General features: G+C 43.4%; 1 protein-coding gene across 6 annotated transcripts in view; it reads right to left on the bottom strand.

Annotated features, from left to right (window-relative positions):
• Nucleotides 1–25,659, bottom strand: part of TJP2 (tight junction protein 2) — a 134,183-nt gene that overhangs the window by 61,581 nt on the left and 46,943 nt on the right. Inside the window, exon 1 of one of the 6 annotated variants that reach the window (XM_019033801.4) lies at nt 22,277–22,316. The exons of 2 other annotated variants lie outside the window; for them this stretch is intronic. Coding sequence is in view for 3 of the 4 variants with exons in the window: in XM_019033804.4 (XP_018889349.3) it covers nt 19,305–19,364 (60 nt within the window). In the remaining variant the exon portion in view is untranslated. Of the gene's footprint in view, nt 1–19,304; nt 19,693–22,276; nt 22,317–25,659 lie in introns of those variants that run through there. 3 more of the 6 variants (XM_019033804.4, XM_019033799.4, XM_031014462.3) reach the window with 3 other exon arrangements.

The following is a 25,659-nucleotide window of genomic DNA, read 5'->3' as shown; positions in this document are numbered from 1 at the left end:
AAAAATCAACAAGCCTTCCTAATTCTTTTGACTTAATAAAACACAGCAGATGAAATTGAAGCAAGTTATAAAAAAAAAAAGTTCAGGTGTTTGAAATAGCCTTGTTTCTAAACTTAGAAAAAGACCTCATTCTTCCATCTTGTATGCCATTATCATATAAACTGAGTGAAACTGACAGTCTGCATCGTTATCCCATTGGTGACATGGGAAACTTCAGGTATGGGCTGACGTTTTTTTTTTTAATTCTGAATTAAACATTATTAAGCTCCTCTCAAAAAGTCCGTACTTGCCTAGAAACAAAAATTACTGGCAGAAATTACATGTGATTTCAAAGCATAAAAAGGCACCCAATTTTCCTTTTTGTAGAATTTGTAGTTATAGGAAATCATCAAAGGCCACTGCCTGGTAACAGATGTATTATCCACTAGGTGGTGTAGTCATGCAGAAATAAAAAGCGAGAGACTGCCGGTTCCCTACGAATTGAAAATTTCAAAACATAGTTAGATGAAATCAGAAATAGACTTTAAAAATTACAATAAAAGCCAGGCACGGTGGCTCATGCCTGTAATCCCAGCACTTTGGGAGGCCAAGGTGGGTGAATCGTCTGAGCTCAAGAGTTCAAGACCAGCCTGGGCAACATGGTGAAACCCTGTCTCTACTAAAAATACAAAAATTAGCCAGGCGTAGTGGCGCACGCCTGTAGTGCCAGCTACTCAGGAGATTGAGATGGGAGGACAGCTTGAGCCCAGGAGGCTCAAGTGAGCTGAGACTGTGCCACTGGACACTAGCCTGGGTGACAGAGTGAGACCACATCTCAAAAAAAAAAAAAAAAAGTGAGAGAGAAGGAAGAAAGGAAGACCCTGGCACTGATCACACCTGCAGTGATGGCTCTCTCAGAGTCACTGAGGCCAAGGGAACCATCCAAGGACTTAGCACCAATCAAGATCCCCTTGTCACTGTGAGGAATGAATAAAGCAACCCATAATGTCTACACCAGGTCCCAAAGCCACTGCTGCAGCACATTACTGAGGAGTAGGTAAGAAACTGGCATTAGGGTATGCAACAGAAATGTTTACTAAACATTCTGAGAAACGGATGTACACACCAGAATAAGAACATATTGAAGGAAGAAACTGCATTATCAAGAAATGTTTATCTGAAGGAGAGCAACAAACCACCACCAAAAACTGTCTACTGAAAGAAAATCCAAGCAAGAACTTCTATGGCATTTGCCAAGATGAATTAGGCTTTTGCTTCCTCTTGGGGCCTGGAGACCAAGAGACAGACAATGTCAAACACACCAAGCTTTCTCCGACTGCTCCAGTTTATAAGTAGTTCAAGTTCCTGGTATGCACTAGCCAGCTGTATGATCTCTAGGTTCTCTAAGCATCCAGTGAATGACACTCATCTCACAGGGTTCTTGGTGAGGATCAAGTGAGAATTTAACATGCAAGGTTTTTTTTTTCTTTTTTTGATACAAGTTCTTGCTATGTTGCCCATGCTGGTCTCAAACTTCTGGGCTGGAGCAATCCTCCTGCCTCAGCCTCCCAAGCAGCTGGAATTACAGGCATGTGCCACCATGCCCAGCTTTATGTAGAGGTTGCTATAAACTGTAAAGTACCACTCAAATGAGGGGTGTTTCTAATATTAATATAAGCCCACTGTAGCAACGGCAATCAACAGTGGTATAAGCTTAATATAAGATTTAAAACATACGGCTGGGCATGGTGGTTCACGCCTGTAATCCCAGCACTTTGGGAGACAGAGGCAGGTGAATCACCTGAGGTTAGGAGTTCGAGACCAGCCTGGCCAACAAGGCAAAACCCTGTGTCTACCAAAAATACAAAAATTAGCCAGGCGTGGTGGCACGTGCCTATAATCCCAGGTAGTCAGGAGACTGAGGCAGGAAAATTGCTTGAACCTGGGAGGTGGAGGTTGCAATGAGCTGAGATCATGCCACTGCGCCCCAGCCTGGGCAACAGAGTGAGACTCTGTCTCAAAAAAAAAAAAAATTTAAAAATGAACTGCATTCAGTCATTGAACGTTTAGTCTCTATTGTACATCAGACTTTGAAAACAAAGACCTGTCAACATAGGACACAGTCTCCACCCTCAAAATGATGTTTGTTTTTAGGACACAGAAAGGTCTGGAAACAGCTAATGGACCTGGAGTAACAGTGACTGATACATACATTCATTCACTCAAAGCCTTTCTGAACCTTCTAAGCCAAAGGAACCTCACAAAATTTCTCCACTGCTTTTCATTTCTCCAAGCCTTTGAACCCACACCAGCACTTTATTGTTACTCTGAAGTTTCCTCTGACAGGAAATAACGAACTATTTGGAACTGAAATCGTCAACAACTCCGAAACACAACAGTACATGTTGCAAAGTTGAAATCCTGCAATCCAGAGAAATAGGAACATCTGAAACATCAGAAACACAGAAATGTTTGATGATACAAAGACATTGCAGTTTTATAGCCTTTCTACATCCTAAAAACAAAATATGCTTTTATTGGTCACCACCTAACACGGAGGAAATCTGCATTTGCAACTTCTCAAGTGGCCCTTGTTATCAGGTCACCTTACTACATTGAAACCAGAAGCAAACCTGTCTGTCAGTGCTCAGATCCAACCCTTTTTCCTTTTTGCTTTTCCAAGCTATGAGTGACTGCAGACAGGGGCATCTCATGCAGCCAGCATCTTCCCACAAGTCAGCATCCTGATCTACTATTCCCAGATTGCAGAACAGGAGACAAATCAAGCCAACACCCTGCTTCCGGGAGGTCTGAGGCAGGAGCCAGGAAACATTTTCTCAAAGGGCCTGACAATAAATATTTTAGGCTTGCCACTACAAGAGGCAAAATCAAGGAGATCATATAGATACTTACATAACCATTTAAAATGCAAGAACAGTTCTTAGCTAGCAGACAGAAAAAACAACAAACACGCAGCTGGCTATATGTAGCTTGCCAACCACCAGACTCAATTTATGCAAAAGTTAGTAACAGAAGACTGATGTGCAGGGACCATGGGTCCTTACCTGAGAGGGGCTCACACGGGTGCTGGTACAGGCACACACACATCTCAATTCCTGGTTTCTTTTGCCTCATTTTTTCATTTCTATCCTCAACAAACTTTAGGTCTGTCCTTAGCATCAAGTACACTATTTGGGGATAAACTTGTTTTGAGTGTTTTTATTGGGTTATTTATTTCCTTGTATTTGTTTAATTAATAAGAGGTAAGTTCTTAGTGAGTACATAATCCGAAAGTTAGGTCAGCTCAAAGTCAACTATGCTTGGTAGCAACTTCTGTGGTTATATTTTTACCTAAACTAAAATCTGAACTTGTTCAGTTTCCAATCACATACTGCAGGGGAAGCTGACCTAAGGTCAAAATCTTGCTTCAGATAATCTTCAAAGGAGAAGATTAACTATGTTTGTCAGTATTACCAACACATGTATTGGGCAAGACACTGTGTAGAAGAATTGTGTTGGACACAGAGAACTAAAAACCATGGCTCCTGATCTCAAGCTAGGATGCAATTTATTTATGTACCCTCAGAAAAAGACAGTGAGGGAGGTGGCACCCACAACTCAAAGCAAACTGCTACAGGAGAAGTTTGTTTGTTTGTTTGTTTGTTTGTTTTTTGAGACAGAGTCTCGCTCTGTTGCCCAGGCTGGAGTGCAGTGGCGCCATCTCGGCTCACTGCAAACTCCACCTCCCGGGTTCATGCCATTCTCCTGCCTCAGCCTCCCAAGTAGCTGGGACTACAGGCGTCCACCACCATACCCGGCTAATTTCTTTTTGTATTTTTAGTAGAGACAGGGTTTCACCGTGTTAGCCAGGATGATCTCGATCTCCTGACCTCATGATCCGTCCACCTCGGCCTCCCAAAGTGCTGGGATTACAGGCGTGAGCCACCGCACCTGGCCCAGGAGAAGTTTTTTAAAGTGAGGGGATAGGCATTGGAAGTTTCCCTTGCCCACCATCAAGTCCAATTTAGAATGTGGTCAGAACCATATATCCACCGTTTGTCACAACTGAGTTAGAACCAAAAATCAACTTTCCTTTTTGTCTTTTTTTTTTTAACTTTTTTAAACTTAAAAAAAAAAAAAAAAAGTGGAGTCTCCACTGTGGTGCCCAGGCTGGACTGCAGTGGCTATTCCTATTCGCAGGACTATCAGAACTCACTGTAGCCTCCAACTCCTGGGCTCAAGCGATCCTCCTGCCTGCCTCAGTCTCCAAGTAGTTGGGACCACAGGCATATGCCACCACACTCAGCAAGAATCTCAGTGAATCTGAAAATGTTACTAACATTTTAAATAGTAACACAACCTTAGACTGCCCACAGAAACTCAACTAACCTATCAATTCTGGGTCCTGGGGAAAGACAGTGAGGAAGAGAAATAAGCACCCTTCCCAGGGTTCAGTGGAGAAACAGGAAAGAAGCAAAATTTGTATGTGGAGACTTCCTAGGTCTTTCCACCCCTTGGGCTGGTTGCTCTGTTTATCAGTGTCCTCCTCCTCCAGCCTGTCCCAAGGCCAACATCTCGGCAGTATCTGCTCCATCACCAGAATGTTCTGGCTTCAAAATTCCCTATCTTCATCCCCAATCAAAATTATCTCTTTAACAATGTGTATGGTGTCAGTTAGATAGTAGAAGAAAGCTGACTAGTCTACTCTACATTGAAGTGTGGCTGTCTGATAGCCTAAAACCTCTTGGAGGTATTTGATGTTTTAGGGGATGTACTTTGACCCCAAGGAAACTTGCAATGGAATTCCAATCCTCAAGGCAAGCTCCCAAACACAGCATATCTAAGTTGTTCTTTCCAATTCTATAACCCAGGAGTTTGTAACCATAAGTTTTTCCTGATATTAATGATAGTTTTTGAGTGAAGGGGTTGATGGGACAACACAGCCATTTCTAACTAGAGGCTATGGACTTAAAGAAAGAACACTCTCACATGATAAGACACATTCTTAATATTTCTATAATAAAGTTGTGGTTTTAGCTAGCTGTATACATAATCGCTTAATACCTCCCTGTAAGGCTGTGTCTTAGAGGCAACTTAGAGTCTTTGGGGTCTCATACTGTAATGAACACACATAGGTCTCTGATGAATGAAGACATCTCTTGACAACATTGATATGTTACTTAAGATTCTCTAGGGATACAAATATTTCTATGCACTTTCAGCAATGATGTTTAAACTCCTAATAATCAACACAGGGCCTTGAGCTTCTCCTATTTTCTTGCCACTGTGATTCTAAAAAGCAGAGACTGGTGGAATTGACAGAATCTACAGGTTTCAAATTCGTCAAATGAACCTTGGCTCAAATCCCCTCCCTGTCACACAAGCCGTGTGACACTGGGCAATTTACTTAATGTTTCTGAGCCTCCGTTTCCCACCTATAAAATAGGGTTAACATTTACTCCTAGTTGATTGGGAAAAGTCAGTGAGATCTACACCAAGGGCCTACCACCACATCAGCCCTGTGATCTCCTACCCCAGCTTTGCTAGAGAAAAGCTAACCAAACGTGGTCTTACAGCAAAACAAACCACACCTTACTTTGTCTCCCGGGCTCCATCATGGTTAGGCATTCAACAGATCAGAAGTTCCACTTAACACATGGGAACTGAGCTGGAGTGAGCCAGCCCCCAACGCACCCCATAATATTTGTAGAACTCAAGAACACATTCTCAGAGCAGTTCTATAAGCTCCGCTAATGCACATTTTGGACTTCTCAGTCCAATAACACAAAGCCACGGGTTCAAAAGATCTCCATATTTCCTGCAAAGTGCTTTTTTCAGGAGGCAAGGAATACTCTAAGAAAGGGGAGAGAATACACACCCAGTGTGATAAACGTGTGCTTATCACATTCCAGTCTTTTGAGACTCACCTTCTCCCTTCTCTTCCTTTCACCTTCCCCTATTTACTGAGCAACTACTCTACATCATGCCTACCTAGGAATGCAAAGAACCAGCCCTGCTCTCAAGAGCTCACAATCAACACCCCCTAATGTTAAAACTGACCACCCATCCAACAAGAGGTGGAATCCAGGCCAGTGGGTTTAGACCCTCACTGAAAACACACCGATCTTCTGAAAGGATAAACTCAGGCACTGAAGCCTGTATCTAATTGAGGACATTTTTTACAGTTCACTGTTTCCCAGCATTCCTTTTGATTACGCTCGTCTCAGTCAAAAAGCTTATGTTGCTTATGTTGCTGAAAGATAAACGACTATCCATGTAGCAGACTACACTAACATAGTCAGTATATCTCAAATTGGAACAGACCAAAGAGACAGAGAAACAGAAATGACAGCATCCCAGTTTTGACAACACAAATATAAAGCCAGCCGACTAAGTCTGGTAACCGTCTGGAGTGGTATGTTACAGCTGTTTTTTCAGGACAGTTCATTGCTGTGATATAATCCAATCAGGTCAACATTTATATTTAATCATCCAATCACACTCAAAGACAATTCAGAACAACAATGCAATTGTTACTTGGAGCTTACTACTAAGCCAAATGAGATGTTTTTCCCCCACATAGACATGTGTATGTTCCTTCTGTTCTATTAATAGGCGAGAGATATTCTTTCAAGCCGTGCATGCTGACTGCAAATATTCTTTCTGTGGTAATAAAAAGGAGCAAAAACATTGCCAATTTATGTTTCCTGGAAAAGTACATCACAAACATGATACTTAGAAGTTTAGCAATGCCTGAACTAATTTTATTTTTAGCCCAGTCCTGTTTCCCCACATTTCTCAGCAGAAACGCCCACAGAGAAATTTATCTTTAAAAACCAGGTGACTAACAAATTCCTGATTGTGGGGAGGTTCCAGGGACTAAGGAGGAAACTGATGGAATTTCAGCTGCCTCTCTTAACTTTCCCTAGCTTTTGTGGAATATTAGTTCACTTGACAATTTATTTCTGAAGAATATTGTCAAATCAAAATACACAAAGCAACACCACGGGTCCCTTCCTCCAGCTGTAACACTACTAGCTGAAATATTTATAGATATTTGGGTCAGAAATACGTATATTGATTTAAAACCAAGCATTTTTGCCAAAAGGAGTGAATTAGGTCAATGCCCATAAGAAGCTCCCCTCTGGCTCTATTTTCCAGTCTCCAAACAGTGAAGCCCTTTGTGCATTGTATATCAGCCACTGTAAACTGTTTGGACATCCATTGTTAGCCCTGGCCGACTAAAAGTCTGGAGAAAAAGAGATAAAACCAAATTCTGTCAATATATTTCTAGCACATTCATTTACTAAGCAAGCTTTACAAACAGCCAGCTCACTTGAACTGCTAAACCAGTGGCTGAAATAGTCACTGGTTATACTTATCTTTCCACTTCGAATATTTGCCTTCCTTATCACTTCAAATTTCTCTGCAAGGAGCCTTCGGAAGTAGTACTACAGAAGTACGCCTAAAACGTTAATCAATACATCTTGACCACTCCGTTTCTAGCAAATTACCTTAGGGCAGTAATAGTAGGGTCCCTGGAAAGTAAAATAGGTCTGGGTTATAGGAAAAAGTATTTGAAGGAGGAAAAAATTCACATTCTAAAGTTAAGAAAAACTCGGTTCTTTCCACATGTGACATCATTACAGACAGGCTGTTGCCAACATTGATTCAAGATTTTTAAATGTCTTAAAAGCACTACATTGGCCGGGCACGGCAGCTCACGCCTGTAATCCCAGCACTTTGGGAGGCCAAGGCGGGCGGATCATAAGGTCAGGAGATCGAGGCCATCCTGGCTAACACGGTGAAACCCCATCTCTACTAAAAAATACAAAAAATTAGCCAGGCGTGACCGAGACTCCATCTCAAAAAAAAAAAAAAGACTACATTATAGCTCATGTTTCATAAAATAAACTTATAATAGGACAGACACTTCTGCCAGCTGTTTTGGTAGACTACAGTGTTCCCTCCGCGAGAGATTTGAGGTACAAAATATGATAAAAATCTTCCATCTCATTTATCAGAACACAAAGGAAGCTAAAGACACGGAAAAAAGTAACCCCATCTATCAGCCAGATTTATATATTACCTTTTATTTTATTAATAATAAAGTGGAATGACTTTAAAAAGAAAACACTCATTAGGTTCCATAAAATTATACATTAAAGCAGCAACTCTTAGAATTAAGTCACTTTTCAGCTCTACATTAACTTACAGACTTGAAAACTAATTTCTCAAGCTTATACCTTTAGAAAAGTACCTAGAATCACAGAGCAATAGATGCAGAATCTGGAAGGCCCTTCCAGAAAAACAACACCTTATGTGACACGGAGCTCTTACAGTGGCATCCATGTGACTATAAAGTGAAAAGAATGAACATCCGTTACAGAAATCAGTCTGGGTCGGACACGGTGGCTCACGCCTATAATCCCAGCACTTTGGGAGGCCAAGGCAGGCAGATCACCTGAGGTCAGGAGTTCGAGACCAGCCTGGCCAACATGGTGAAACCCTGCCTCTACTAAAAATACAAAAATTAGCCGGGTGTGGTGGCACCCGCCTGTAATCCCAGCTACTCGGGAGGCTGAGGCAGGAGAATTGCTTGAACCCGGGAGGCAGAGGTCGCAGTGAGCTGAGATTGCACCACTGCATTCCAGCCTGGGCAACAGAGCAAGACTCTGTCTCAAAAAAAAAAAAAAAAAATCAGTCTGGTGCCCAAGCGTGGTGACTCACGCCTATAATCCCAGCACTTCGGGAGGCTGAGGTAGGAGGATCGCCTGAGCCCAGGAGTTCAAGGCCCACCTGGGCAACAGAGACAGACCTCATCTCTACAAAATATTTAAAAATTAGCCAGGTGTGGTGGCGCATGCCCGTGGTTACAGCTAATCGGGAGGCTGAGGTGAGAGGATCACTTGAGCCAGGGAAGTCGAGGCTGCAGTGAGCTGTGACGGCACCACTGCACTCCAGCCTGGGTGACAGAGCAAGCCCGTCTCAAAAAAAAAAAGAGAGAGAGAGAGAAATCGTCTGAACTGCAGCAGCAGTTCTTGAGGAATGATGAAAATAATAAATTATAACCACTGCCATTTACTGAGCACCTCAAAGCAACCCCAGGTGGCATCTATGCCATTTCTTCTTTGCTGGCACTGAGTTTCTGTTTCTACCAGAGATCCCCCAACTCTCTTGCTAACAGGGTTCTACCAGCGAGGTACACGTGTTTGAGATCTGGAAGGATGAAGGAAAGCAGAAACCATTTGTTTTTCTTCTTCCTACAGACAGCAGCAGTAGCAGGCAAAAGTTGGATTCCTCAGACATGAGCTTTACAGCATGTCCAGATTCCCTGCCCTTTCACCAGCCTCAAGGCTGGAGAGGCTGAGAAGGTGGAAGGTCAAGACCTTCTGAGTCTTCTCTGGGTGGCAGCAGCTTTCTAACTTTTTTTGCAGCAAATCAGAAAGCCAGCGGTGGGCTTCCATTTTTTGCGCATCTCGCCTTTTCTCTGTTCTGAAGGCAACTAATACTCTGTATTGAATCCCCTTCTCCTTGAAATAGCTAGAATGACATGTCTTCTTGACTGAACCATGACTGATAGGGTAGGCCTATTTTGCAACTGAGAAAACCGAACATGAGAAAAAGGTAAATTGCTCAAAGTCAAGCAAGCAAGTGGCAGGACAAAAGAATTCACACCCAGGTTTATCTGACTTCAGAGGTAAAGAATCAAAGTTAAACATCTGTAACCTGGCTGGGCGTGGTGGCTCGCGCTTATAATCCCAGCATTTTGGGAGGCCAAGGTGGGCAGACTGCTTGAACTCAGGAGTTGAAAAGAAACCTGTCTCTACTAAAAATACAAAAATTAGCTAGGTGTAGTGGCGCATGCCTGTAATCCCAGCTACTTGGGAGGCTGAAGCAGGAGAATCACTTGAACCTGGGAGGCACAGGTCGCAATGAGCTGAGATCACACCACTGCACTCCAGCCTGGGTGACAGAGTGAGACTGTCTCAAAAAATATTTTTTTAATTTAAAATAAGTTTTTAAAAAAATCCCTAACCTATGGTCCTAGGAATTCACACAAGAGAAATGGGTGTACATGTCCACAAGGCAATGTGTAGGTGCTTTTCATGGCAGCTTTATTCATAATAGCATAAACACTGAAAATAACCCAAATACCTATCAACAGAAGAGATAAGCCAAATGTGACAGATGCATATAAATGGAATACGACTCAGTGGCAAAAAAGAACTACTGAATCTCACGCAACAAATATGGATGAATTTCACAGAGGTTAGGTTGAGTGAAAGATGACAGACATAAAATGTTGATTTTATTTATATATGGGTCCTCTCCCATGTTCAAGCAAAAGTGTTCCACGGTGAGAGAAGTCAGAAGAGAAGTTCCCTTTTAGGTAGGTGTGGTAATCATTGGAAAAGTGGCAAGAGAGAACCTTCCAGAGCGATGGAAAATTCTAGTTTTTAATCTAGGTGGCAATCATGCAGGTGAATACATTCATGTAAAAATTCATCTACCTCTGGAACTAGAGAGTGACGGTGGTGTTTACAAAATACTGTGAGTGTATTAAATGCCATTGAATTTTATACTTTAAAATCGTTAAAATGGTACACTTAATGTTATGTGTACTTTACCGCAATAAATAAAATTCCCTGGCCAGGCACAATGGCTCACGCCTGTAATTCCAGCACTTTGGGAGGCTGAGGCAGGTGGATCACCCGAGATCAGGAGTTCGAGACCAGCCTGAACAACATGAAGAAACCTTGTCACTACTAAAAAAAAAAAAAAAATACAAAATTAGCCAGGCATGATGGTGCGCACCTGTAGTCCCAACTACTTGGGAGGCTGAGGCCGGAGAATTGCTTGAACCCGGAGGGCACAGGTTGTGGTGAGCCGAGATGGTACCACTGCACTTCAGCATGGGCAACAAGAGTGAAACTCCATCACAAAAAAAAAAAAAAAAGAAATTCATCAAGCTCTCTACTTGAGATTTGTGTGTGTGTATATGTATATACATACATATAAATTCAACGAAATTGGTAACACAGAAAAAGCTTCATTATCAATAAGCAGACTTGTAACAGAGGTCATGCCACTGCTTCTACAGGAAAATTTTCTTCATGGAAACATACCAGGCAAATTTTTTTAGCTCTAAGTCTGGCAGATTGAGTCTACCTTTCCTGCCTCTTCCAGATCCTTCACTGCCCAAAGTCATCTGCCAAACTGTGCACTTAAATAGTATAAGTAGACTAAATATTTCTCCCAGACCTTTGATTAAAATTCAATTTAGGCTCAAAACAAACTTGGGGCCTCTTCTTTCAATGTGTTGCAAACTTGGGGCTTCTTCATTTCAATGTGTTGCCACTTGCCCTTGTTTTTAGGCTTTAACAATAACACCAGAAGGAAACGCACAAATGTTTCCAGTTCCATTTCTGGAAAATTTCAGTGAGTGTCTAAGATGCCACAATGTCTCTCCCCTCTTAAAACTCACCCAGACACTAAACAGACCAGCCCAAGGAAGGCAAAGTGCTCTGCCTGAGGTGACGTTGAAAAACTCCAACATGCCTGAAGTTATGCTGAAACTCAGATGACAGCAGTGATTTTACACCAGTGAACAATGTGGTTTTTTGCAGCAGTGACCAGTAGGCTCATCTTCAACACATTTGTGAAGAACAAATCAGAAAGGGCTCCCAGCTGCAGGCCTGCCCCTCCTTCCAAGCGTATGTCACAGGCAATGAGGCCCGGGGAGAAGTCCATGGGGGTGGAGAGGAAGAGGAAGAGGAAGAAGGATTCTCAAGAAGCTCTGCAAGATGGTTGCAGTTGCTGGCTTAGGCTGCAAAGTAAGGAAGAGAATCCAGCACACGTGGTGCTGGTACATAATTTAAGCTGCAACTGAATAATAGATCTTTCCATCACTTTATGAGCAAAACAACTACCAGCCACTCTTGGACTTTGTTTGTCTTTTTAAAAAATGCTTTTCAGAGATAATCCACTGGATCTCTAAAAAAAAAAGCAAGCAAGCAAACACAAACATAGTTTAAGGAGCACAAAAACATTTTAAGATGAGAAGAACCAATGGAAATAATTTAGAATGTTCTCTAGGCTTTATACTCAAACTTCAAAACCTTCAGAATCTTAAGCACAAAAGACTTTGAGATGATCAACTGTAACTACTCATTTTCTGATAAACTGAGAACTAGGCCAGGTGCGGTGGCTCATGCCTATAATCCCAGCACTTCGGGAGGCCAAGGCAGGCGGATCACGAGCTCAGGAGTTCGAGACCAGCCTGGCCAACATGGTGAAACCCCGTCTCTACTAAACATACAAAAAATTAGCAGGGCGTGGTGGCGTGTGCCTGTAATCCCAGCTACTTGGGAGGCTGAGGCAGGAGAATCGCTTGAACCTGGGAGGCAGACGTTGCACTGAGCTGAGATCGGGCCATTGCACTCCAGCCTCCGCGATAGGGCTAGACTCCACCTCAAAAAAAAAAAAAAAAAAAAAAAAGAAATTGCAAACTAGAGTCACAAGACAGCAAAAGCCACCCAGCTAATCAGTGGTGCAGCTAATGCTGCTTCCATGCCATTACAAAAATGGTCTGGATGAAATTCTATAATTTTTTTTGGACAAAATTTTCTGCACGAAATTCGCAATTCTAACAAATGATCATCTACTCACTATATAAATGTCAGGAATCCACTGTCCTAATTTCTCAATTAGTCTCTTATTCCTACTAGCTTATACAACAAGCCTGCCCCAAATCAAGTCAGTCCAACGTTTAGTGGATGTGTTGGTGCTCTGTTAGCTTCTGGGGTTACCAAGATGACTCAGACCAGGGAGGGGCTCAGGGCTGATGGGAAGTGATAAGGGCTAGAATAAATACTAGCATGTGCATCCTCACCCATCACAGGCAAGAACACAACTGATTCAGCCAGACTGCAGAAGGGTAACGGAGAAACCAGGCTGCTAAAACTGAGCTCACCAGGAAGTTCCTTCCAAATGATTCATTCCTTTCAAAAACAGAAATGTTTGGTTTTGCTAATTAATTCCCTCAAATAATTTCATCTGCTTTGCCATATATACCTAGGAACAGTCTTCCAAGGACTGAGAGTGGAATGATTGTCTCTCGAAGCCTACATTACTTACTCCTGTTCCCATTGTAGAGCTCTACCCAGGGTCTCAGCTGTGCTCAGCTTTAGTAGGCATCAAAGAAACACAACCTAGAACTCAGAACACTTCCTTTAATACTCTGAAAACAAATGACTCTCAACAAATGGAAAAAAATGGCTCCAAGTGGAACATTATTTCCCCCTCAGAAGAACCTAGAAGGTCATTGAAGCTACATGTCCTGGAAGAGTTAATTCCTACTGATGACTAGAAAGTACTGTTTTCTCTGTTTACCTTCAACTCAAGTGACAAAATCCAAAGTATCTGCAATGTTCTCACGTCTCCACCAAAGCTTTTAATACGATGGCAAAGGCATAACTGGATTTTAGTCACATTCTATTCATTATAGTCATAACTGTTACCTACCAGTAAGAATAACTATTCTAATAACTCTCTCCCACAATGGGTTACAAACATTCTCTCCAAATGCCTGACTTGTCACTAACTCATGTGTTTAGTACCATAGTTATATAGGGTATCTATAATATAGAGCATACTGTAAAGTTTCCAAAGATGATACCATGTTTTCTCTGTGAACATAATGCATATACTTAATATGGCTGATTAAAGTCTACAATAGAAATACTAATTACCACATTAATTAATTCTGAAGTCCATGTTCACATACACATATAGGTAAAATTCAGTGAACATGTGTACTCAAGAATGTGACATAAGATCCTTGCCATGATTAAAGGTATGATTTGAAATCTTTTGGTCAGCCTAACTTACTAAAACACAAATATTTGATTCATGCAAGATCCATTAAGAGATTCACTTTCAGCCAGGCGCGGTGGCTCACACCTCTAATCCCAGCACTTTGGAAGGCCGAGGCGGGTTGATCACGAGGTCAGGAGATCAAGACCATCCTGGCTAACACAGTGAAACCCCGTCTCTACTAAAAATACAAAAAATTAGCCAGGCGTGGTGGCGGGCGCCTGTAGTCCCAGCTACTGGGGAGGCTGAATGGTGCGAACCCGGGAGGTGGAGCTTGCAGTGAGCCGAGATCGCACCACTGCATTCCAGCCTGGGCGACAGAGCGAGACTCCGTCTCAAAAAAAAAAAAAAAAAAAGAAAAAGAAAAAAGTAATTTACTTTCACCACCACTGCTGTTACTGCACCCCCATACAGTAACTGTAGGAAGAGAAACAAAATAGAAACCATAACCACTGATATTCTAATTGAGCTAAAAGGTAAAATAAACATTCATTATAACAAAATGTATCTGACTATGGTCTGCAATATACAATGGTGTGTAAATGGTTAAGGAAAGCTACATTACGTTTTTCAGGTTAAAAAACCTGATTTAACTTTAACCATCTGGCAGAGGCACTAAACAAACATCTGTGCTGATTTTAAATGACTAAAGTACAAGTTACTAATTGAAAGCTTAGGATTTCTCATAAATGGTGTGAACACACACATCACTAGAGAGTCTACTGAAACAGTATTTTCTCTTCTCCTTGATTCATTCGCCTGCCATGAGCATGCATCTCTCTAGGTCAAAGCAGGGATACTTGTTTTCTACCTCAAGGCTTCTTGTTCCTACGAAAATCCTTGTTAAAGCCTATTTTACAGACCAATACAAGCTTCATATTAAAAAAAAAAATAAGAAAAAAAGAAAAAAAAACTCATCCAGTTGGCATTCTTCTGAAAGACTTTGGGAAATTAAATGCACTTACAGGTGAGGCTGTTTGGCTGTCCACATTCTTCGGCAATGAATCATGAGCAAGAGTCACTTGATAATACAGTGATGTCCTTCATCAGTGCCAAAATACTTCCTCCCCTATCACTCTATCATATCAAAAATGTCATACCAACAGACCTTTAAAAACTGCAGAATGGCTTGTGGAAGCAGAGAAAGGAATGAGAATTGGGCCAGACATTAAAACAAACAGCTAGCTCTACAAATACACTGTCTGCAACCACATCTAAGAGATCTGAGTGGATAAGAGCAGGATGCACACGCTTAAGACAGAAAGTCCATCAAATTCAACTTTCCTGGCTATTCTGGGCCATTCTGTGTTTGACTTTCTTGAAGGCGTGGTCAAGGTATACCAGGCTCTCTATAAGTAAGCACCACACTCATATTTTAAGCAGTATTATGCACACCTCAGATGTCAAGGGCTAGCTTTACCATTTTTGCCTTAGCCTCATATTACTCATTCCCAGAGTTGATAATTTTTCTTAAACAAACTCACTGCTTTACTTAATATTTATTTTTGCCTCATTCTCAGCAATCTAGCCATGAAATAAATGGATGTGGTAGCTGGTTTTCTGTTTTTATTCCTAACATATAATATTCATGCATAATAATTGAAAAATAGAATATGTATCTCTCTGCACCACCTGTAAGTCTGTCTGTATACCAGACTTTGGAAAGCACTGTTTTGGGGATAGCATAAAAGGTACAGAAAATGCTTTATTAAATGATTAGGTATTTTGGGGGTATGATAGTCCTTACTCTGTCTCCTCTGAGAGCTCAGAGGTTATCTAGGATGATGAAGCTTTGGTTGTTTAATGGCCAGCTGGATGATAGAGACACTAATCCCTTTAAAAAACAGAATGGAACCGTCACTGTTATGGGTAGCCATTGCCCCAGCTTGTGCAGGTCTTCTGGGGCTCTAGCTGTCAGTCACCCAGTTCTAAGAAGTGCTTTTCCTAATCAAATGGAAAAAGTGGAAGCAGACACTCTCCAACTCGGAACTCTGCCTCTCACACTACAACGTATGCAGCATACTAGCTCAACTGCTTTCCTAGGTACCATCCAAAATTAAAACTAGTGGCCGGGCACGGTGGCTCACTTCTGTAATCCCAGCTACTTCGAAGGCTGAAGCAAGAGAACCGCTTGAACCCGGGAGGCAGAGGTTGCAGTGAGCCAAGACCGCACTACCACACTTCAGCCTGGGCAACAGAGCAAGAATCCATCTCCAAAAAACAAAAACAAAAAAACAAAAATAAAATTAAAACTAGCTACTGCAATACTGCATATTGGATTTCCATGCCTGAATTTTTTTTTCCATTGCTATCACACAGTCTTTTCAAAAAGTTTAATAGTAATACCACCTTAGACCCTCCCAAATTCACTTTCTATATGGGCATCTACTAAAAAGGCTGATTGCAGAAATTCCTATTAGGGTGAAACAGGCCCTAAATAGCTTTTTAAACCTTAACAAAGTTCACATAACCATTGATGTGTTTAACCCACTAAATGGGTGTTAAATCTAACCTCTGAGTCTATGTTTCTGACCCTAACCCTTGGATTTAGGATCAAGACACAAACTCAGTAAAACACCAGAGAAAACTCTTCTGCTTCCCTCCACTCCCATCTGGGGCAATCTCACCCTCAGACACTACCATATACCAAATCACCTTCTCTGGAAAATCAAGGCTGGTTGGTCCAACAACTGTTGGGCCCCTGATTACTGCTTAGAGTCAAATCAATGAGGCATGTTATTGGGAATCAGCTCTCAACCTAGATAAATTCATCTGTAGCCACAACTGCTTAATGGGATTCGTTCTAGAGATGAGGCAAGGAATTCCCTGGTGGCTCATATTGTTGGTAGAATATGTTGAAAGTTTCAGCAGTGATTGCGAACCCTTCTACCGCTTCACCCCGCCCCCACCACACCCAAACTTCATGCCTCTCCCCAACCAAGTCTGCATGACTTTTTAAATTACTATTTATATTACTACACATATTATTGTACACAGGACTAAAGTGGCCCCGCCTAGTTTCAAGAACTTGTGTCTTGTAAAAAGATAACCTTCTTAAGGAGAGAAAACCTTGCTAAACTCAAAATCTCCCTTTTCTTCAGCAGTATGCAGAAAGTTCTCACACTTGTCCTGAAGAGAAATGGTTGGCTGTGAACTTTTATCAGTGTACAAAGAACTAGATCAAAAGTTAAATGTAGGCAGAAGTCATTGCAAATGCAATTCCCCCGGGGGTGATGTAAAAATTCATTGGTCTTAAGCCTATGAATGCCTCAAAAATAGTTATGGGGTGGGATGTTTACTGGGAAACTGGTTCGCTTCTTTTGTAGGGAAAGTCAAGTCATTTAATACATGAGGGATTTCTATGACTTCCCCCCACCCAAAGCTTCGTTATGGCCTTCAAGGCCTTTCAACAGAGTGTGAACAACTCTTTCAGTTTTTTCCTGGACACCTACCTGGCACCTCCTACTTGGATCTTTAGATCTCACCTCCCTTATCAACCCAGGACCCAGCACTTAAGAGTTTTCAGCACCCGTTTTGTTCCTATTACTAGCTACCACCATTTACGTAGCATCCACCACATGCCTTGTACTCTCTGTCATTTCATTCAGACCTCACTCAGCCCGGTGAGGTGGGCGCATTACTAGCCCCATTTTCTATAGTGGCTTGCTCGGTGAGGTAACTGTTCAAATGCCCTTTATTCCCAGCAAGAATCCCCTGAAGGGAATGCATATAGGACCAATCCCACTCTTTGCTAAATTTCTGTATTGCAGAGTGTGCATCGGCATCATACATTCCCTCCCTCAGTCTCAGGAATCCCGACAGAGATTGCAGAGTAAAGTCTAACAGTTTCAGGTCCATTAGACCCCTAAATGCAGAAATTGAATCTTGTTCATCTTTGTATCCCCCACAGTGACTGGCAGGAGTAGGGGCTCATTCAGTATTATAATATCTGGATGGTACTGAAAAAGTTACAGCAGCATTTCAGAGGGGAAAAGTTCCCCTTCATCAATCTGCATAAGTAGCTCTGAAAAGAAATAAAGTGGCCCCACTGCAGAAGTAGCTCTGAAAAAAACACAAGAAACACCTCAAAAGCCACCGGTGCTTTAGTAAAGCACCTCCGCTTCTGCCATCTCCCCACAATGAGGAAGCTCCAGTACCCTGTCCATATTTCTAAATGGCACTCATCGGATTCTTAATGAGTTGCAGGCTTTCCCAACAGGACTGTGTGACAGAGCCACGCTCTTGCTTATCTGCGTAATCCCCACACTGAAGTGGAGTTGTTCATGAAAACTTACTAAATAATCAAATTTCATCCTCTCAAGCAGGATATGCAATGGTACTTTGCTACAAATACATTTACCACTACGAATTTCTCACTTCAAGCGATCTCCTGCCCAGGTGTGTGCTCTCAGAAAATTACATCTCTTTCTGAATTACGCTGGCAAAGGTGGACCTGTTTTCCCAAAAGGACCGTCAGCACACCCAGCACAGACCACCTGGGGAGCTGAAGAAAACGGCCTCCCTCCCTCCTCCCCGCTGGGATTCCCCGGGCGGAGAGCGTGAGTGAGAAGCGCAAGGCAGTTTCTATCATGGGATGACTCTCCGCTGGGAACTTCAGGGAAACCACAACCATCATTACTCAGGCCAGACAGCTGCCAGAAAAGCAGCCTAGCCTAAGAACTGAAGCTGAAATAGAGGTGGGAGGCTGTATTCCATTACTAAGCGCGGGAGCACTCACTCCCAAGTTTGTCCACATTTCAAGAATGTTAAAACCCTGTGGTAGAAATCCCTGATTATTTATAACTTAAACTACCGTGTAAAAGCAGAAACTCGACAAATGAAGACATAAAATAAAAAGAACTGGTGACAGGTAGGATAGTACTAGAATACAAAGCATTCATCACACTCCTCTTTTGTGGGTCCTTCCAAACCTCCATCCCCATTCCCTACTGGGGAAAAAAAAAACAAAACAACTTTTACTTCTATTACAGACGCAGCTGATTGAAAGGGAAAAGGGATTCTGCTCTGTGATGAGTTTTCAGTTTCTCTCACGTACACAAGCCTGTAACTTTGCATCAATACCGAGTGTGGTTTGAAATAGAGAAGGAAAACACAAAGACGTGCAAGCGACACAACAGACACGAGATGCCTCCAAGCCAGCAGAAATCCAGGACATCGTGTTCAAGACAGTGTCCCCTACTCGCGCCTTAATCTCCAGCCCAAGAGACTTCAGAGTAAAGGTTCCAGGAGCCCCGGAGGCCACGAGTCATCAGCCCGGACGGTGAAATCTACCCCTCCCCTGCGTCCCACGTCCGGGTGGGAGAATCCCAGCTTCCTACGGCGCATCGGGGAACAACTTCAGAGCAGCACGCGAGCAGAGCCCCCAGCGCTCCCACGCTCACGCTCACGACCCTCCTCCCAACCGCGCGGCACAAGGAGGCACTTACGCGGAGCCAACCTGACAGCTCCCGCCGGGGCGGAAACCCGCGGTCTCCTCGCACCGGCATCTCGGACGCAGGTCCCGCGTAGGCGCGCAGCTCCGGACCCGGTTTCTGCTTCTGCTTCTGCTCCTGCTCCTACTCCTCCTGGGCACCACCGGACAGTGCTCTGACCCGCAGCCCAACCGCCGGGGTGCCGACCCGCGGGGACCCACCCCTTTGTCCCTCCTCCCGCGGCGGCGGCGGCGGCGTCGGCCCGCCTCCGACCCGAGCGTGGCGCCTCCGCGCTGGCCGCCCGGCCCGGGAAACTGTCAAATTGGCCGCTACCACCCACGCGCCTGCCGGGGAAGGGCTCGCCGGCGCCGCGCCTTCGAGGCTCCCGCGGTGAACCGCGTCACGCGCGACTCCTGGCCGGGGGCGGGAGGCGGCGGCGGCGGCAGGAGAAGCCCAAGGCCCAAGCGGCCCGCAGCCCCCACGCCTGCACCCCTCCACCCCCGCCAGCCCGATGGTTCGCTCCGCGGCGTGCACTGGAGCAAGCAGGTCCCGCTCCGAGCGCGCGCGCTCTGGGAAGTGCTGCAAGTTTGGAGACCTGGAGTGAGCCTCGGGCGCTGCTGGCCCGACTGTCCGCGGTGTTTCCCCGGTGAGGTCGCGGGGGCATCCTGTAGGAAGACTTTTTGGCGAGGTTCGCAGGGCCTCACGCAGGCAGCTTCAGTTCTCCTACGAAGAGTCGAACTGGGAAAACCTCAAAGTTTTAGGTCCTGTCTAGAGGCCTGCCCGGCTAACCAACACATACACGGCCTTGTACCCCACATTTCTCAGCCCAACAACTGCCTACCCGAATTCCGAGGGTATAAGATGTTCGTATTAACTATTAAAACAGGACTTTTCAGGACAATATATTCCAGGTTATCTCTTTGGCACATTTCCAACAACTCCAATAAAGAGATTGAAACTCCTCTCCCATCATCAGCTTATAAAAGGTTGCCAGTAGGTCACAAGTGCTTATCTGACAGGATTCATCTAATGCAATTCAGTGTGCTTATTCGTTTCGAAGTCCTCCATGTGCAAAGAATTGTGCAGTGACGTTAAGTGTCTTTATTTTAAGAGCATATAAATTAATTTGGAGAATCCAAACACGTACCGATTAAAAATATAATCTTGGGTTTGAAATCTTAAACAACCATCTTGTAAGAGAATAGTTTTGCCTGCCCTGCTCTTCCCTTAATTGGAAAGCAAAATTCGTCCTAGGCTCACAAGTAGAAGGTAAAAGGTGTGGTCTGTCCCAGAGGAGATGCAGATGCTGGGCTCTCTCCCTGAAAAGTTGCTTCACTTCCTGCCTCATCAAAACAAGTCTAGAAGTTTCGTGGAAAAACAAGTCCAGTAGATGCCTCTCCAGAAGTGTTATGCTTCTGGACTCCTTTGGAGTAACTAAGTCCACGCCTCTGGATAAAAAGCACTGTGAGTAACGTTTCCCACTTTGCCTCGAGTCTCCAGACTTAGACATTTTGGTTGTATTCCTGATGTAAGGCATTGGTCTCCTGATCTAAGCACCTAGTATAAAATGTTTCCCAAATCTGGCCAGGCACGGTGGCTCATGCCTGTAATCCCAGCACTTTGGGAAGGCAAGGCAGGAGAATCACTTGAGCCCACGAGTTTGAGACCAGTCTGGGCAACATAGTGAGACCCCATCTCTATTTTTTAAAAATTGTTTTAATCAAAAAAAGGGAAAAAAATAAAATATTTCCCAAATTAGGTGGTGCTGACTAATAAAAATGATAGCACTTGAGAAGTGGCCACACCTTAATGATGTGGACTTAGAGCCACTAACATTTAAAAAATAATCCAGAATGTGGCAGTTACATCTACTGACTGATTTCCTTTTTTCTCTCTAGAGCAGCACTGTTCAATAAGATGACCACTTGCCACCAGTAAGTGTTTACATTTACATGTAAATTAACTAAAATTAGAGGAAATGACAAATTCAGTTCTTCAGTCACACTTGTCTCATTTCAAGGGCTCAGAAGCCACATGTGGCTAATAGCTACCCTATTGGACAGTGCAAATGTAGAATATTTCCATCAATGCAGAAAGTTCTGTTGGACTGCACTACTCGAAATGATGAAATATTTATAAACAAACTCCATTCTTCTGGCACAACACCTGACAGACGATAAGCATTCAGTAAATGGTTGTTAGAAACATGGTTCAGTTGATATATTAGCTTTTTTGCTGGTGGCAGTGTAAATCAATACAACTCTTTGGAGAAACAATTTATTAGTCATCTTCTTCACATGTGGGTTTGCACATTTTAACCCCACTCCTAGAATGTGTTTATCCAAAGAACTTCTACTCGGCAGGGCGCAGTGGCTCATGCCTGTAATCCCAGCACTTTGGGAGGCCGAGGCGGACAGATCGCGAGGTCAAGAAATCCAGACATCCTGGCCAACATGGTGAGACCACGTTCTCTACTAAAAATAACAAAAATTAGCTGGGCGTGGTGGCGCACGCCTGTAGTCCCAGCTGTTCAGGAGGCTGAGGCAGGAGAATCGCTTGAACCCAAGAGGCGGAGGTTACAGTGAGACGAGATTGCACCACTGCACTCCAGCCTGGTGACAGAGCGAGATTCCGTCTCAAAAAAAAAAAAAAAAAAAAAAAAAAAATGCTTCTACTCAGCAGGTACTTACTGAATACCTTTGTCAACCCCTTGATAAAATACTCAGGATCCTGCCTTAGGAAACTCAGTCTATTGCAGTAGACAATCAACAAGTAATGATAAACTGTGTAAGTACTGAGATTCCTGGCAGGCTCAGAGTGGTCTAGCAGGAGAGACTTAGGGAAGGCTTTCCAGAGATGGGGTTGCTTATACATTCTAAAGGAGAGGTCGGAATGAGTTTTAAGACACAAAGAAGGAAAAAAGCCTTCCAGGTAAGGGGAATAAATAACACAGAGAGAAGTAAGGAAGGAAGAGACAGCAGGCTTACTCTTGAGGTGCCAGAAGGTGAAGTTGCCCAGGCAAGTATAAAGATGGATTTGACAGTTGGTGGGGGACAGGGGTTGGGGGGGGGAGGAGAATGTTAGTTAAGAATGACAAGACCGGCAAAAAATGCATTTTTGTGGGAATGCAGGTGAGAGATGACGTGGCTATGAAGTTAGGCAGTGTTAGACAAAAGGGAGCCAGAGTCTAGAGAAACTAAGGAAGTAGATCAGCAGGCTGGATGACTGCCTGACTAGATATGGGGAGACGCGAGCGGGAAGTGAGCCTACGCTGACTCTCAGGTTTCTGGCTTACTTAAAGGAGATGACGGTGGCTTTTATCAAAACAGAACACAGGAGTGGGAGCAGATCTTGGGAGGAGCTTGAAGAAGGATGATGAGTTTAGTTATAGACTGATTTTCAAGTGCTATGGGTCATCCAGGTGAAGACGTTCAGTAATTTAACAAATATGTATCAAGTGTCTCCTATGTGCTAGGCACTGATGAGTATTTGAGTAGAGAGATTTGGGAGTGATTTGGGTATCATCAATGTATCATAAAAGTTGAAGTCTTGGGAGAGGACAATCCCACATTCAGAGACGTGATGTAGATTAAGCCAAGAGAGGACTAAGGACAGGACTCATCTCTGGGAATGCCAATATTTAGGGGGCAGACTTGAGTTGCCAGAACAGAGACCAAAGAGGAGCTGCCAGAAAGGAAAGAAAACGCTTCTGGAGGAGAGTGTCCAAAAAGCCAAGGAAAGAACAAACTTCAGGAAAGAGGGAGAGGCCAACAACATGGAATTTCGAGGAGGTCAATTAAGGTAAGAACTGATGATGTTCATTAAGTGGAGGACCACTGCTTATCTTGGCCAGAGCTGTTTCAATGGAAAGATACGACTGGAGGTTAGATTACAGTGGATGACTAGGTGTGAGGCAGCACTTCACTATATGCCTATATCTAATAATGAATGATGGAAACCACCAATGTCCAATGATGGTGGGCTGGGCTATTAAATTACAGTAAATCAACATAATTGGCATAGCAGACCATCATTTAAAATTGTAATAAGGAAGTCTATACAACAAGGAGAATGATAATGCTATAATTATCAACAAAAAAACACAAATTACATCTAATGTATGATGATGACAGTGAAAATTATAAAAAAAATAAAAACTGGAAAGTATGCAAAAATTGACTTCATGAAAAGACAGGCTTGTGCATATATTTTTCTTTTTAAATTTAGTTATTGTTTGTGCAATGGACAATTTTTTTCAACACTTTTCAGTGTATATTACAATATATAAGGTCTCTGAAATAGGTTGGTCAGCTGGGTGCAGGGGCTCATGCTTGTAATCCCAGCACTTTGGGAGGCTAGACGGGAGGATTGCTTGAGCCTAGGGATTTGAGTCCAGCCTGGACAACATAGTGAGATTCTGTCTCTACAAAAAATAATAATAAAATAAAATTACCTGGGCATGGTAGCATGTGCCTGTAGCCCCAGCTACTCGAGGACTGAGGGGAGAGGATTGCTTGAGCCCAGGAGTTTGAGGCTGCAGTAAGCTATGACTGCACCACTATACTGCAGCCTAGGTGACAGAGAGAGACACTGTCTCAAAAAATAAGAAATAAGTTGGTCAGAAGACCTTCATGAGATAAACTAAATGCCTTTTAGTCATATTTTCTCAAGAATGTGGAGATCTTGAGAAATACATATCTGTGTGTGTGTGTATATATATATGTATATATCTGCAATATGGTTATAAAGTATCATCAACTGGGAGCAAAGAAAACTAACACTGAAAAGTTTACAAGTTCAGCCGGGTACGGTGGCTCACGCCTGTAATCCCAGCACTTTGGGAGGCCGAGGCGGGTGGATCAACTGAGATCAGGAGTTCGAGACCACCCTGACTAACATGGTGAAACCCCGTCTCTACTAAAAATACAAAAAAATTAGCTGGCGTGGTAGCAGGCGCCTGTAGTCCCAGCTACTTGGGAGACTGAGGCAGGAGAATCACTTGAACTTGGGAGGTGGGGGTTTCAGTAAGCCGAGATCACGCCACTGCACTCCAGCCTGGGCGACAAGAGTGAAACTCCGTCCCCCCCCCCAAAAAAAAAAAAAAGAGAAAAGTTTACAGGTTCACCAAACAATTTAGTTAACGTGTACACTGTAAAGTAGACTGGAATCGTAACTCTCCTTTAACAAACCTTTCTTGAATGCCTACCATATACCCTGGGGTAGCTATACAGAAGATAATGACAATTTATAAAAGGGAGCCTGCTCACAGTGTGTTGAAGACAACGATATGTAAACACATTGTGACACATAGGAGAATTGCTCAACTACAGAGATGACTAAAGCGCTGAGGCAGCAGCTAAAACTCCGCCAGAAGGACCTGATGTTTTTTCAGTAAAGGCCTTGTGTCCTCCCCCGTCCCCGCCCCCACTTCCAGGTAGCCTCATCTCCTCTCCTGGCTCCACCCATCTTCCTCAGTCCAAACACCAGTTAACAATAACCATCCGGTTCACCTGCAGGCTTCCTCCCACAATAATCACCCCACTCAATGGCCCCTGTGATTACCTCCAGGAGAGAGGCATCTAACGTTCTGCTTCCCCCTTACGCTTTCACTTTTAGTTATTATATATTACTTTCTTTCTTTTTTTTTTTTTTTTGAGACAGTTTCGCGCTTGTTGCTCAGGCTGGATTGCAATGTGCAATGGTGTGGTCTTAGCTCACTGCAACCTCTGCCTCCCGGATTCAAGCGATTCTCCTGCCTCAGCCTCCCGAGTAGCTGGGACTACAGGCGCCCACCACCACACCTGGCTAATTTTTGTATTTTTAGTAGAGATGAGGTTTCACCGTGTTGGCCAGGATGGTCTCGATCTCCTCACCTCAGGTGATCCACCTGCCTCAGCCTCCCAAAGCACTGGGATTACAGGCATGAGCCACTGCGTCCGGCCCTCATGATCACTTTCAAAGTTTGTTAAAGTCCTCCTCTTTTTTCTTTGTTGGGGGTGGGGGTAATTAACTTGTACACTTCCCAGATCCTAAATAGCTACGAGACTGTTTTCAGTTGTACATAGAGCTGCTTCTAATGCCATATGCCCTCTGACACCCACCCCAAAGAAGTAATAGACCTGTGAATTGAGATGCTCCTCATTCCAATACATGATGGTTCTGGAAATAGAGAACAAAACTGACTTTATAGCAATCATAGATGTATAAAGATTACAAAGACAGCAAAGTATTTTCAAGCTATCTTCCAGCACAGAAGAACACATTCTAAACCACTGTAAGAACTCTCAGGCCTCCTCCATCTTTTGGGCAACTGAAGATTCTTGCTTTTCCTTTAGAAACATTCAGTGGATCACTCATAAGTAATTTTCAG

This window comes from Gorilla gorilla, chromosome 13 (assembly GCF_029281585.2).
Source record: "Gorilla gorilla gorilla isolate KB3781 chromosome 13, NHGRI_mGorGor1-v2.1_pri, whole genome shotgun sequence".
Taxonomy (NCBI): domain Eukaryota; kingdom Metazoa; phylum Chordata; class Mammalia; order Primates; family Hominidae; genus Gorilla; species Gorilla gorilla.
Note: the sequence above shows the minus strand (reverse complement) of the source record. Positions and strands in the feature narration are given on the sequence as shown.